We start from the raw sequence: 12717 nt of genomic DNA on the forward strand, positions 1-12717 counted from the left end.
TGCCTGGCTATACAGGCCACACACTAGTATGCCAGGCAGAATTAACTATCCATCACCAGCTAGGGAGCTGGCAACATGTCACTCAGAGCCCTTAGCTAGGAAGTCGCAGTGCCAGATAGGCAGCTCTCTCAGGAGCACTGCGAAGTGAGATGGAGAGGTTAACCTCTGACGCCCAGCCACCAGCAGGCCCTGAACTTTATTCCCCTTTAGTGTAAGGCAGCTGCTGTTACTGTCCCCCAGGGTGGGTCTTACTAAGCTTTCCTACTGGCGCGTGATGAGAGGATCATTTCTGTTGCAATTTCAAAGAAAAGCAAAAGTCTAATCCTCATTTTCTTGGAGATGGGAGAGATCAGAGCAGAGCAGGAGTTTTCCCTGACTGCACTGGGAGGCATGAAAAACTAAAGCTGGCTCTGATGAAAGGATAAAGAATAGGGTGGAATGGATGGAAAGATTGTAATGGAGGCAAACTGGTAGGACGGGAGAACAATCTCCATTATCAGCTCCAGTTGTATTTCCACAGGTATTTAAGGATCCAGTCATTCCCTAGCACCCTATTCACAATATCACAATTATTATCGAGGCAGGTAACACCCAACGAGCTGTTTAGTCTGTACAGGCCGGGACTCCTTTTTGGATGCTATGAACAATGTGTTACAGCCAGAAGGGACCGTTTTACAGATGGGGAGCTGAGGCAGAGTTGATGTGATTTTCCCAAAGTCAGGCAGCAAGTCAGTAGCAGGGCCAGGAATTGAACTCAGGTCACTAGAGTTGAAGTCCAGTGCCCTAACCACTACCCTCACAATCCTCTTCAGTACTCCATATGTTGACACGCTTGGGAGTCCTTGACTAAAGCAGCAACTGATAGCACTTCAGTGTGTCACAGTGGACCCGACCAGAAGTGGATGTAACTGAGATAGCAGGCCAGCTGCTGTGATGTCTCACTTCACACCACGTGCATTAGAGGGCACTTTTGTGGCAAGGCAGAAAGAAGAGTGGAGGATTTATTCTAAGTGGAAAGCAGTGTTTGAGGTGGTACTTGGAGAATGGAGGTCATCAGTGACATCCCCTTTTGCCCAACTTTCACATGAGGACTTAGCTAGGGGTGAGTAGTAAAGCAGGACGGGTATCCAACTCATGAGAGGCTAGCTATGTAGGTCTATTCATACCTATTAGTTTCTTCTCTTGAATGAATTTCACGTTGGAGAGGACCTCAGTGGACAACTCAATTGCTTGATTGAATCCATTTTCTCCACCATACGAGATATCAACTAGTTTCAACACTTTAGACTGCAACCGCTACATACAAAGAAAGTCTGTGTTAGCCAACCTATTGAGCAGCACTGCCATAAAGCTACTTCAGAAACCCATCAGAATGAAAACGCCTGACAAGCTACACTGGTAATCTGACTTCAGAACCTCTGCATGCAAGTGAAACAAAACAGTTCTGAACATTCAGTGTGTAACTACAACTTTCAGAGTGCAGGGCCAGCCAGATCAAGTTTAGAGGAGTTCAATTCTACTAAAGCCTCTGCTTTTCACTTTGGAATATAAACAAAAGAACATGAATTCCACTTTTAGCCAGAAGAGACAAGCATCCCATCAGGTACGCTCCATTACTAAGTGAAATCCTAGCTCCTTACAGGTCACCAGGATATAGCTCCCTTTCTAGAAAGGGGCCCCCCTATCAGAATACAACAATTTTACACTTTAATTGTATTCTTAATTTAAGATACTTTAGTTGGGTTTCTCCCGAAGAGCATGTATCAGCCATGAACCACTGCCACCACTAGCACCATGAGGATATTAGTCACAGTCCTTAAGCAGGCAGGCTTGTAGGTTTCATTTAGCACAGGAAGTCCACTTTTGCTTACCTGATCAAACATGTCAGATTGACTTAGTTCAGTTTTGAAGTCAGCTGATCCAGCTAAAACGAGACCAGCCACGTTCACCTTATCGCCAGAAATGAACAGCTGCACAGCTGTCTCCGCTACTTTCCTCACGTAGTTGTGTCGCTTTTCCATCCTCAAACGAGCAAAACGCAAGGCAGATTGACCTCCTCTACCTTTAAGAGAAAACAGATGGGATGTAGCCATTTTGAGGTCTACTGCCACAGAAACTGTTGGCATGTGGCCCCAACGGAACCCAAGATATGATGCAAATTAGTCTACCACAAGTAGAGATAAGGGCATTCGATTAAAACAGCAAAGAGTGAACAGGAAGGACCCACCCATCAGGTGACTTTCTACAGGTCTTCTACATGAAAGTATGTCACAAGGAAACATTGAAGAATGACTAAAGATCTGGAGATGTGAGGCTTATACCAAAGTAAACTGCATTGGTGTATCACCAGACCATGCTGTACTAACTTAAGCCTTGCTACATACTAGCACGGTGCCTCTGCAGTAGAGGTCTGCATAGGTTTAGCTACATTGTGGATATAACTGGGGCAAAAGTAAATGGAACAGAAAGATCGTTAACTAAAACTAGTCAACTGCTGGTTAAGTACTTAATTCACAAATATTTAGAGACAAAAGGAAGATATTTAAGTTAATATCCTTGCTTACATCAGACACCAGACTGAACATTTAGAAGTCTAGTTTACTGAACTCGGTACCATTAAACCTTTTAGCATTTCTTGTTGCTTTGACAGCGCAGGGGGCCAAGTCAGTTCCATTGTGGTTCTCATGCAATAGGTCAGTGTCTGAAATGCACACACTTTCAGAGCAAGATTCAAAGGCACTTTCCACTGCAATTTAAGAGCTGCTGGTCTTTGTTTTGGATAATTCATTTGTGAACACCCAAGTTCGGGGTCAAATTTGACTGGAAAGTGTCTTTTTATATGGGTCATGTTGATTTGCTAACAGTTTATGAGACTAACATAAGATGGCAGGGAAATGGACTGCAGGATTTGGACACTACCGGTTTCATTCTTTCAAATGTACCTGTGTCTTAATATTTCATTGTTTAAGTCAGCTAGATATTTCTTCCTGAGTGTGGAATTACACACTGCCTCGGCATCACTAACTGTACTTTACACTCTTCTCCCTGCCTCCACATTCCCTTTCTGCTGGAGGCAGTGAAGATCTTTGTTACTGCATTACCATGCTTCTTTGGGAGATCCACAGTGAATTTGTGCAGGACTTCTCTTGTGTTTCCTTGAAGGGTTCCGAAGAGTGCGCCACTACCATCTATTACGATAAAACCAAACTTGCTGTCATCAGACAGTAGTGCTGTCAGAGCCTGAAATGCGAACACAACATGGTTAGCAATAACCACTATCAGCCAACATCAGCACTTTGGTCTGATTACTAAGCAGAGCAGCAGTTCATTAAGGGAAAACACCAGCCACAATACAGATCACTGAAACAATGGTTTGGTAATCATGGATATTTTTATGAAGCAGTCAAGGTGAAATTGACAAAAATACCCAAGAAAATTCTTGATTACTGTCTTGTACCCGGTACCACTGAGTGCTGAAGCAACACGCCAGTGCTTTGAGTCAGACACAAGTTGTCCCCACCATTTGCAGCGCCATTGATCAACTGTTCATTGCTTAAAGGGACAGGTTTAGCAGGAGGGTAACCTCTGTGTATCCAAATTAGCTCTCCAAGTTAAAATCCTATTCTGTTTGGATGTGTGGAGAGGAAGCTCAGCTAGTTTAATTAATATTCCTGTCTGGGGGATTATGTCTCACGTAGTCCTCTGATCTGGCTCTGTTAGGTTTACTATATTAATCACCAATGCAACCCAATCTTTAGCTCGGCCGCTATCAAGGAATTTCAACTTTATCACATGTCTACTAGCAAGAGATTCAGTGCTGACAGTTATAAAATCCATGACAACTGTGACAAAAGCTCAGCCTTACAGATTAAAGGGGTATTCATAATGACAGTTCTATTGATTTATTAGCTATGGGTGGAAGAGGGACACAGACAACATCTACTGGAAGATCAGGTATCTCAAGCCTCCTTCCTACTGCAGTGTTGAAGGTTAAGTAGGGTTTGATTCTCCAGCATGTTCTGAGTTGACTGTTCCCTTCTGAGCCAGCAAGCCTTATAATGGTTGCTCACTGGGTAGACCTTATCAGTTGCTTCCTTCCAAAAGCTGCTTCCATTTCCAGTTTCTGGAAAGCAGAGAGGAATATTTAAAGTAGCCAGTAAGCAAAAATTAGCATTTGAAGTTAGACTGTTTCTTGCCCAATCCTAATTCAGGAGTTTCAGAATCTGTAACTGGTACCTGAAATTAATTTTAAGTTGACAAGTTCTCAGCAGCTTGTTGAATGCTGGCGAAGAGATGCTGTTAACTTGCTATCACAGGGCTTAAGCTGTCTGCATGTCTCTCAGAGTAGACTATTTTATTGAATGGACGGAACAAAAAGCATCAGCCACCTTTATCCAAAATCCACACAATCAAGCCTGTGGCTTTTGAGCTAAATATCAGGGAAATAAAAGGTTTCATGGAGGACCTTGGCCAAACTAAGTATTTTTTATTAATTTATGAGGAGGAGTGGCGGCCTGTTACATTGCAATCTATTTAACTCAGACAGAGCCAAGCGAATTGTGTGACCAGGAGGAGCATTCCAGCCAAGGTATCAAAAAGTCATCATAAATCCACTACTTAGACATAGATTTCAGAGTTCAAACCCCTCTTGGGAAGTTACTTCAATTTCACACATGCAATAAAATAGCCTGAGGAAATCTTATTAAATCTCACGATTGCCAAGAGGTAAGTGACTAAAATTTGTGTGTTCTTGATTAATTCTTATTTTAAATTAAGTATCAAATGGTTACCAGTGATTTCCCCTTCATCACTGCTCTGCCGTGGATTCTATTGTTCTAGTTATAGAGCCTAATGGAAGGCCCTGCTGCTTTTGTTCAGGCTATTCCTTCAGTCTGGGTCTCTCTTGCTATTCCATGACCTCCATCCACTTCTGTTCCAAGACAAAGGTGCCATCCTGGGATCACAGGAGTCAAATGTTGCACCTTCCATTTTACCCATCAAAATGGATATCAATTGTGGCATCCAGACGTCAGTGGCAATTGGCATTACAGAATAGAATACAACATGCTCTTTCATAGGTATACGGATTCTGCACCACAAGCAGCGCTAGGAAAACTGGAACTAAACACTACTCAATGGAGACGGGAGAAGCAGACAGGCCAAGGAATAAGGTGCTATTATCATGTCACTGTCTATTACAATTTTCCAAAGTAAATGACATTCTCTTGCTGACCAATGCAATGCCAGCTAAGTTATTTGCTGAGCTACATTTTCCAGAAGGGGTTTAGCCCACTTGAAGCCGAGGTTCTAACTTTGCTGGAGCCCCTAATGTCTGTGACAGATTGCAGACCACTGTTCCTGTCTCAAACCTCGGGGCCCTAAATAGTATGCTGGAGCAGTTGCCATGTCTCATGCCATTGTACTCTTGGTCTTTCCCATTTCCCTGGGTTTACCTTTTATTCTTTTTTGTGGTTTCCCTCCCCTTCTTCCATATGGTCTCTGCCCCAGATGAGTGAGAGTTGGAGCTTCTAGCACAGGGGTTCAGACTTTTGTACTGGTGACCCTTTTCACACAGCAAGCTCTGAGTGCGACCCCCTTATACATTAAAAACACTTGTTTATATATTTAAACACCATTATAAATGCTGGAGGCAAAGCGGGGCTTGAGGTGGAGGATGACAGCTCGCGTCCCTCTGAGGGGTCCCGATCCCCAGTTTGAGAACCCCTATTCTAGCAGCACTGCCTCTCCTGGACTGCAGGCTGGTGTACCACCTAGGCAGGGAGAGACTGCTGCCGGTGCCAGCAACTTCTGGCAAGCCAAAGGGGTGTCTGGGAGTCTTCCCAGGAGTATATCCCCAAAAGGAAGAGTGGGAAAGATATATCTCACATCTTGTACAAACAGAATAAAAAGACAGTCCCCACCCCAGAGAGTTTATAATCCACTATGAGGCTGGCAATGGACCTTATCACCATTCAGATGTGACAACCCAAGTGTGAAAACTGAGTGGGAGAGCGGCAGTGAGACTCCAGCCACTGATATGTACATGCCCCCAAACACTGACTTCCTACTTCAGATGCATGTTCTCTCATTTTAGATGCCAGGTAAGTATACTTCAGAAAGATGCATGTACAATTCACAAGTGCAAAGTGTAGCCAGAACTGTACCATGAACTTCCTGGCTGTGTTTTCACTTTGCACAGGCCTTAAAGGACTATAAGTTCCCTCCTGGTCCAGGTGGAAGGGACCCCAGCACTGTTTTCAGAAGGATGGCTGCAATCTGCATCCTAAGTCATTGATTCAACTCAGCAGGGCAGCTGCCTGGGTAGTAATTAACCTCTGCTGTCAGAGGATAGAGTGGTGCTTGCTAGAAGTGTAATGACTTTAGATAGGCCAGGGTAATATACTTATGCTAAGCTAACTGGCTTCAGCCTGGTCTTTGCTTGACATGAGTGTTGCTTGCTAAATTAATCCTTATGAAGCTGTTTAAGTCATGATTAAAGCTGCTATGTAGGATAAAGATGATGCTTTGTAGTGTGTTGAAAGCCATAGATAAGAGGAAGTTAATCAGTACAACAAAAACACAAAAGTTACAGACAAAGTCCCCGTATTGGGAAAAACAGGAAAGTCCCTGCACTGAATGGTATGATGCGAGTAAACAAACCGATTGGGAGAGACACATGAAAATTGCATGGACAGCAAGAGTGATGTAAACTGAAGCCTGCTCATGCGTACCGTATGGGTTATGTAAGAATGTTTAATGTTGATTGGATGGTCAGATAATGTGGAAAGGTATAAATATGCTGAACCGTTAGGGGACAGAGGGACCCTTGAAGGAGAATCCATTGTGACCTGCCTATGCCTCAGGAGAAGGTAACTGATCAATACCTTTTTCTATATATCTGCCATTCATTGCTTTTATAGTAACCGTAAATACAATGCCATGCTTTTGGTTCAAACAAAGGTTTGAATTGATAAACCTGAATGGCTTGGCCCCCCGAGTGCGTGGTAATCCTCACCCAACATGCTGCTCCATTTCCTCCAGCAAGAAGAGCTAGGAAAGCTTGGCAGCAAGACGTGTATGAGAACTAGTGACATTATCACAGATGTATCTTGATTCTTTTTTACTAAACCTCACTTCAAGCATGGCTCAGAAGGAGGTCAAAGCACTCTGATGCTAGACAAGGCCTGCCACCAACTCCAAAGAGAAGCCTGTGGGTTATACAAACTCAGCCAAGTTATCCACTTCGGTTATTAAGTTTAGCTGCAGCTCCATGACAAAACCCCGGTCAGCAAATATCACGCATTTCTGAACACAAGCCAGTTACAAGTCACCCCACAGCATTTACACAAGGAGGCTGGTTTCCTCTGTTAAGAGCTACTGCTCTAGGGAGTCTGGATACAAGTACGATATGAATTATTTAGCGAGTCTAGCACAGCAGTTTGAAATGCGTCACCATGCTTTGGCTACAGCAAGACCTGTGAGCAGTACAGGATCTCTCCTACCTCCGTATGGAATTTGTTGTCGCACAAATACAACGATGTATTGATTGGTTTGAAAGGCTCAAAGTCAATGTTCACTTTCTTTTCTTTTCCTTCTTCTGTCACAATTGTTCCACAGTAAACAACCAGACCATTTGGAGGTACTGTAAAGGACACATGAAGTACCATAGTTTTAGATCACCAAATATTACATTTGGTATTGCTTACAATGAACACCAGGATTTCCAAGATCTGAGGACATGGATTTAATTTCAAATTTCCCCACACACTACTACAGGAGTTACCCTCGCCCCCCAGCCCACTAACCACCCCCATCTCACTTGTTCCTTCAGGAAACCCAAAGGACTAATTTGCGTGTTATCATCATAGCTATAAATGCACTTCTAAAAGCTAGCTAAAAGGAGTAAGCTTGCCAACAGGAGAGTTATTTATTGGCAACTCAATGCATTATGAGGACAAAGACTTCCCTGGGACTAAGTTAAGAACATGTACCCAGCTCTTAAACCAACTAGAAGGCAAATATTTACTGTGTGGGAGAGTTAAACAGCATCACCCCATAAAGACTCTACCAGTTCCTACATGGCCGTTCTCCTACAGCTGGCCCAATCCTGCAGCTCTTATTTATGTGCACAGTCCTACTGGAGTCAGACTACTTGCTTGAATAAGAGCTGCACAATTAGACCCGTCGAGGGTACACCTTGATGGCAGGCTTTACTTCCTCCCCAGATTTGCACATCTGTGTCACATTTCATACACAGAGGGGCTAAAAGATAAACCAAGGCCAAGTTAAGCGGAAAAGTATGGATTTAACACTGAAGAATCCACACCATTTTAAACTGTTAAAGTTTCAGAATTGGGCCCACAAAGACAGCCAAAGAAAAAGGCAACCAGGAGCCCACTCATGACAGTGCTCAGAGGTCCTTGCAGTGAGGACTGGGCTCCACTGTGCTGGCCATTGTACCAACACACTGGAGATTGCATAGGTTTACAAAGAGGGGCTAGGGTTTCAAAGCACTGGATTGGAGGAGCCACACCCCTCCCCCCACCAAAAGGGTGACTTGCTTTAAACATCTTGATGGCAGAGGGGAAATTTACTAGTGCAAAGCATCAGAAGGATGGTGAGAGGCAGCAACAGACATGTTTTAACAGCAACTTATGGTCTGCCTTGGCCAGCCTGCTGCAATAGCCCAAGCAAATATCGTAGTAAGGAGAGTTTGCCTTGGGAAAATGTTTAGCAAGCAAGAGTGCCACACAGGCCATGTGTTACCTTTGTTATAGAGTTTGAGTCTTTGCTGTACAGATGTAATGGCTCCCAGTACTGAAAGGCGATTCACTCGAGACTTTATGTTTGATGCGGTACCAAACTCATCCGCTAACATTTTTGCCACTCGTGAAATCTGGTCTTTGGGGGGAATGATCAACGAAATCATGCTGGTGCCATTGCTGAGGAAGGAAAAAAATGGGGTTAATCACAGAAATTAAGACAGCGCATATTGCTTAGGGTGGGGAGAATACAGGAATGTCTTTGGTATGAACCCTAGGACTGTGGTTTTCAACATTTTTTCCTGGCAACCCCATTGAAGAAAATTGTTGCTGCCCATGATCCAACAGAGCTGGGGATGAGGGGTTTGAGGTGTGGGAAGGGCTCTTTCCATTTCCAGTTTTTATACAAAAGTCTGAAGTGAAAGGTTCAGGAAAGAACAGTTTGCAGAGTAACTACAAGCCCGTTCCCATTGCACACAACCACAGAAGCCATTTTAAGATAACGAGTTTTAAACAAATAGGTATGCAATTGCGAAGCAGCTACTAGACTGTGCGAGCATGTCTGCTAGTTCAGCACTGCTAACTTCAAGCATTCAAAAAAAAAAAAATCATGAAACAGGCCCCCTAAAGAATCACAGATTGTCTTTAAATGGGGTTGGGATTCCTTTTTATCTGGCCTTCTGGGTTGAGCTCTCTGGGGTTTACTTTGAACTTCTCTAGTCACAAGGGCTGAACATTTACTTTTAAATGAAAGTGAGTCTCATATAATCACAGAAATCCAGGAGCTGGGGCTTGAAGACAGATACCAAGTATTATGAGATTCAAAATCTTGAGAGAGTTAGTGCTAAGTACAGGGAACTCCTTTTCTGGAACCTCCACCCCCCTGTTCTTTTTTTAAACTGACTCATTAGTAATTGCCTGGGATGAACAGGAGATGCATGCAGCGTCTAAACGAGTGGCCTGCCAGAAAATCTGGACATTCCTTTATTTTAACTATAAATTAGTGTTACTACTGACTTTGCCAAGCAAGAACAGTTTAAGAGCCAGATTGGGAGGGAAAGCAGGCATGTCATTTTCTCATCAGCTTCCTCTTCAGTGTCTCAAGCACTAGCATAGTCCTCTGAAGTACCAAGCTACACACACACAGGGGAAGATTTTTAAAAAAGCATAATTTCCATTAGCCTTTGAATGTACAGGTGTCCTTTGCTTACAGACAGCCCCCCAACCTTAAGCAAATACTCACCAGCAACCACACACCAAACAACAAAAACACTAACCCAGGAACCTATCCTTGCAACAAAGCCCGATGCCAACTCTGTCCACATATCTATTCAAGTGACACCATCATAGGACCTAATCACATCAGCCACGCCATCAGGGGCTCATTCACCTGCACATCTACCAATGTGATACATGCCATCATGTGCCAGCAATGCCCCTCTGCCATGTACATTGGCCAAACCGGACAGTCTCTACGCAAAAGAATAAATGGACACAAATCTGACATCAGAAATCATAACATTCAAAAACCTGTAGGAGAACACTTCAACCTCTCTAATCACTCAGTGACAGATGTTAAGGTGGCAATTTTGCAACAGAAAAGCTTCAAAAACAGACTCCAACGAGAAGCTGCTGAACTTGAATATGCAAACTAGATACCATTAACTTAGGCTTGAACAGAGACTGGGAATGGCTCGGTCATTACACTAATTGAATCTATTTCCCCATGTTAAAGTATCCTCACCCCTTTGTGTCAACTGTCCGAAATGGGCCATCTTGATTATCACTTCAAAAGTTTCTTCCCTGCTGATAATAGGTTCTCTTAATTAGCCTCTTACAGCTGGTATGGGTACTTCCACCTTTTCATGTTCTCTTTATGTATAAATTTCTTACTGTATGTTCCATTCTATGCATCCGATGAAGTGGGCCCACAAAAGCTTATGCTCAAATAAATTTGTTAGTCTCTAAGGTGCCACAAGTACTCCTGTTCTTTTTGCTGATACAGACTAACACGGCTCCTGCTCTGAAAAGTGTCCTGTGTGTTTTCCAAGACCTACATTTTGGGCCAAGTTTGGCCCAACAGCATAAGTTTAAACAAGTCCCCAACCTTAAAGAGGACTGATTGGTTTTAAATATCCATAACCACCCCACACAGAATCAAACAGCTGTGAAGAGTCATTTGCATGCAAGTTATTCCCGGAAGGGAACGTGAGCAGATCTGCAAGTGCAGCTTTGACTTCCAGGTCACAGAAGCCACAGAGTACTTCATACCACTCTTTCAAGCAGTTAGCTACCTCACTGAATGGCATGAACCTTGCGTGAGACACAATGGTCAAACACTCCCAGCTGGTTCTTTAAGAGAAAGGCTGATGAGAATGAAAAATCCCTCTTTCAGACTTGGGTAGGAGCTCACTTCAGTGAATGCTACCTTTAGAAAAGGTACAGATATCTCCTCTGAAAGCACCTGGAGCCACCTGGAGACTAGAAATCTCCCTAGTTCACACTATTAGTTGAAAACAATTTATTGGTGGCATGAAATAAGAATAGTCCTGCTCCAACAGCGGGAAAGGTTTTTTGCCATGTGCAGGTCCAGACACTTTGTGCACTCCTTTCTAACAGCAGAGCCCTGGAGATTTCACACAAGTCTCTCTCCCCCTCCTCCACTGAGAACAGCAATGGGAAGAGATTATAGGCTGATGCAGAAATATGGAGAGCACTTAGGAGGTTCCATAAGTGTGCTCCTGGCCCGGTACGAGATCATCCATCACCAATGGATCTTCTTCCGTGTATGGCGGAGATCAGCCTTCATATTGCAACTTCATTGTTCTTTCCCATCAACCCATTGTTCCTCAAGCCCTCCCTCGCCTAGAATTTCACACACTATCTTAGAGCATGCCATTGTTCCTACTCTAGCTTTAGACAAAGATTTGTTATACATACATACATACATACAGGCACAGCTTGCCCAGTTCCTGCTATCATTCCCTGACAAGTTTGGGCAGCAAGCCGATCAGGCAATCCCACATCTTGCAAGCTTCTCTGAGACAGGAGACATTGCTGCGTGCTGGATTACCTGTCAAAGTTCACGCTAGCATGACAGATTGTTTGGACAACCCATGGTTAAGGGTATAGGAGAAAACTACAGTACAGTGCCAAACTACCATGCCACCTGTAAATCTTCTCTCAACATTGCAGCAAGGAATCCTGTTGCAATGAACCACTCGTGGCCACATTCAAAACAGACTAGAACATATGACACAGTGGGTATCTTCCCACTATCTTTGACCTTAATGGCATAGCCGGCTTCAGAGATCCTCGTAATCTGCTACTGCAGTTAGCAATACAAGAGCAAAGGCGTCCAAAGAGGAGGGAAAAGGCACATCGAATTGCTCTGCCAAAGCCAGAGTTTGATTAGCATTAATACTCTGCTTTATACCAAGCACTTTAATGAATTCTGCCTTCCCTGTTCACGTGAAAGCACGCTAAGTGCTTTCCTCTGATTTGACATGCTTCACTACCATTCACATAGTGAAGGCCATTTCAGTGTTAACTGGTTCCTGCAAAATCATGTAAGATAGCAGGCTCACAATTTGCCATTAGAAAGGCATTGCACTGTCTGAGCTTGAAGTTGGCATGGAAAAACAGACTGCTCAGTTATTAAAGTGTCATTTTCCAGTTTACTGAGCCATCTCTGCTCAACACTATCACCTCTATTCAGGTCCTCTCAGTAGTTTATGCCGAGCATTCTGCTGCCATCTGCTGGGTAAGTGAGTAAAAGCAGCCAAATTATTTTTCATTAAAAAGGAAGGCATGGAAGATCAACAGCCAATCCAAACCCACTAAATGTTAACATTCTGGGTTCGGAGTGATTTTCTTTGCTCTGAAGTAGTTTCACTTACCCGAACTGGGATCCAGGAATGCTTTTGAGAAACAGGACCATTAGCGTCTGTAACTT

The 12717-nt window shown here is 43.6% G+C and overlaps 1 protein-coding gene across 3 annotated transcripts in view; it reads right to left on the bottom strand.

Annotated features, from left to right (window-relative positions):
* ETF1 (eukaryotic translation termination factor 1) overlaps positions 1 to 12717 on the bottom strand; it is a 36021-nt gene that overhangs the window by 4670 nt on the left and 18634 nt on the right. For all 3 annotated transcript variants that reach the window (XM_039484248.1, XM_039484249.1, XM_039484250.1), the window contains 5 exons: positions 8767 to 8942; positions 7503 to 7642; positions 3102 to 3240; positions 1872 to 2062; positions 1167 to 1296 (listed from right to left, as the gene is read on the bottom strand). In XM_039484248.1, coding sequence (XP_039340182.1) covers positions 1167 to 1296; positions 1872 to 2062; positions 3102 to 3240; positions 7503 to 7642; positions 8767 to 8942 — 776 coding nt within the window. The remainder of the gene's footprint in view (positions 1 to 1166; positions 1297 to 1871; positions 2063 to 3101; positions 3241 to 7502; positions 7643 to 8766; positions 8943 to 12717) is intronic.

The sequence above is a fragment of the Mauremys reevesii genome, linkage group 8 (genome assembly GCF_016161935.1).
Source record: "Mauremys reevesii isolate NIE-2019 linkage group 8, ASM1616193v1, whole genome shotgun sequence".
Classification (NCBI taxonomy): Eukaryota; Metazoa; Chordata; order Testudines; family Geoemydidae; genus Mauremys; species Mauremys reevesii.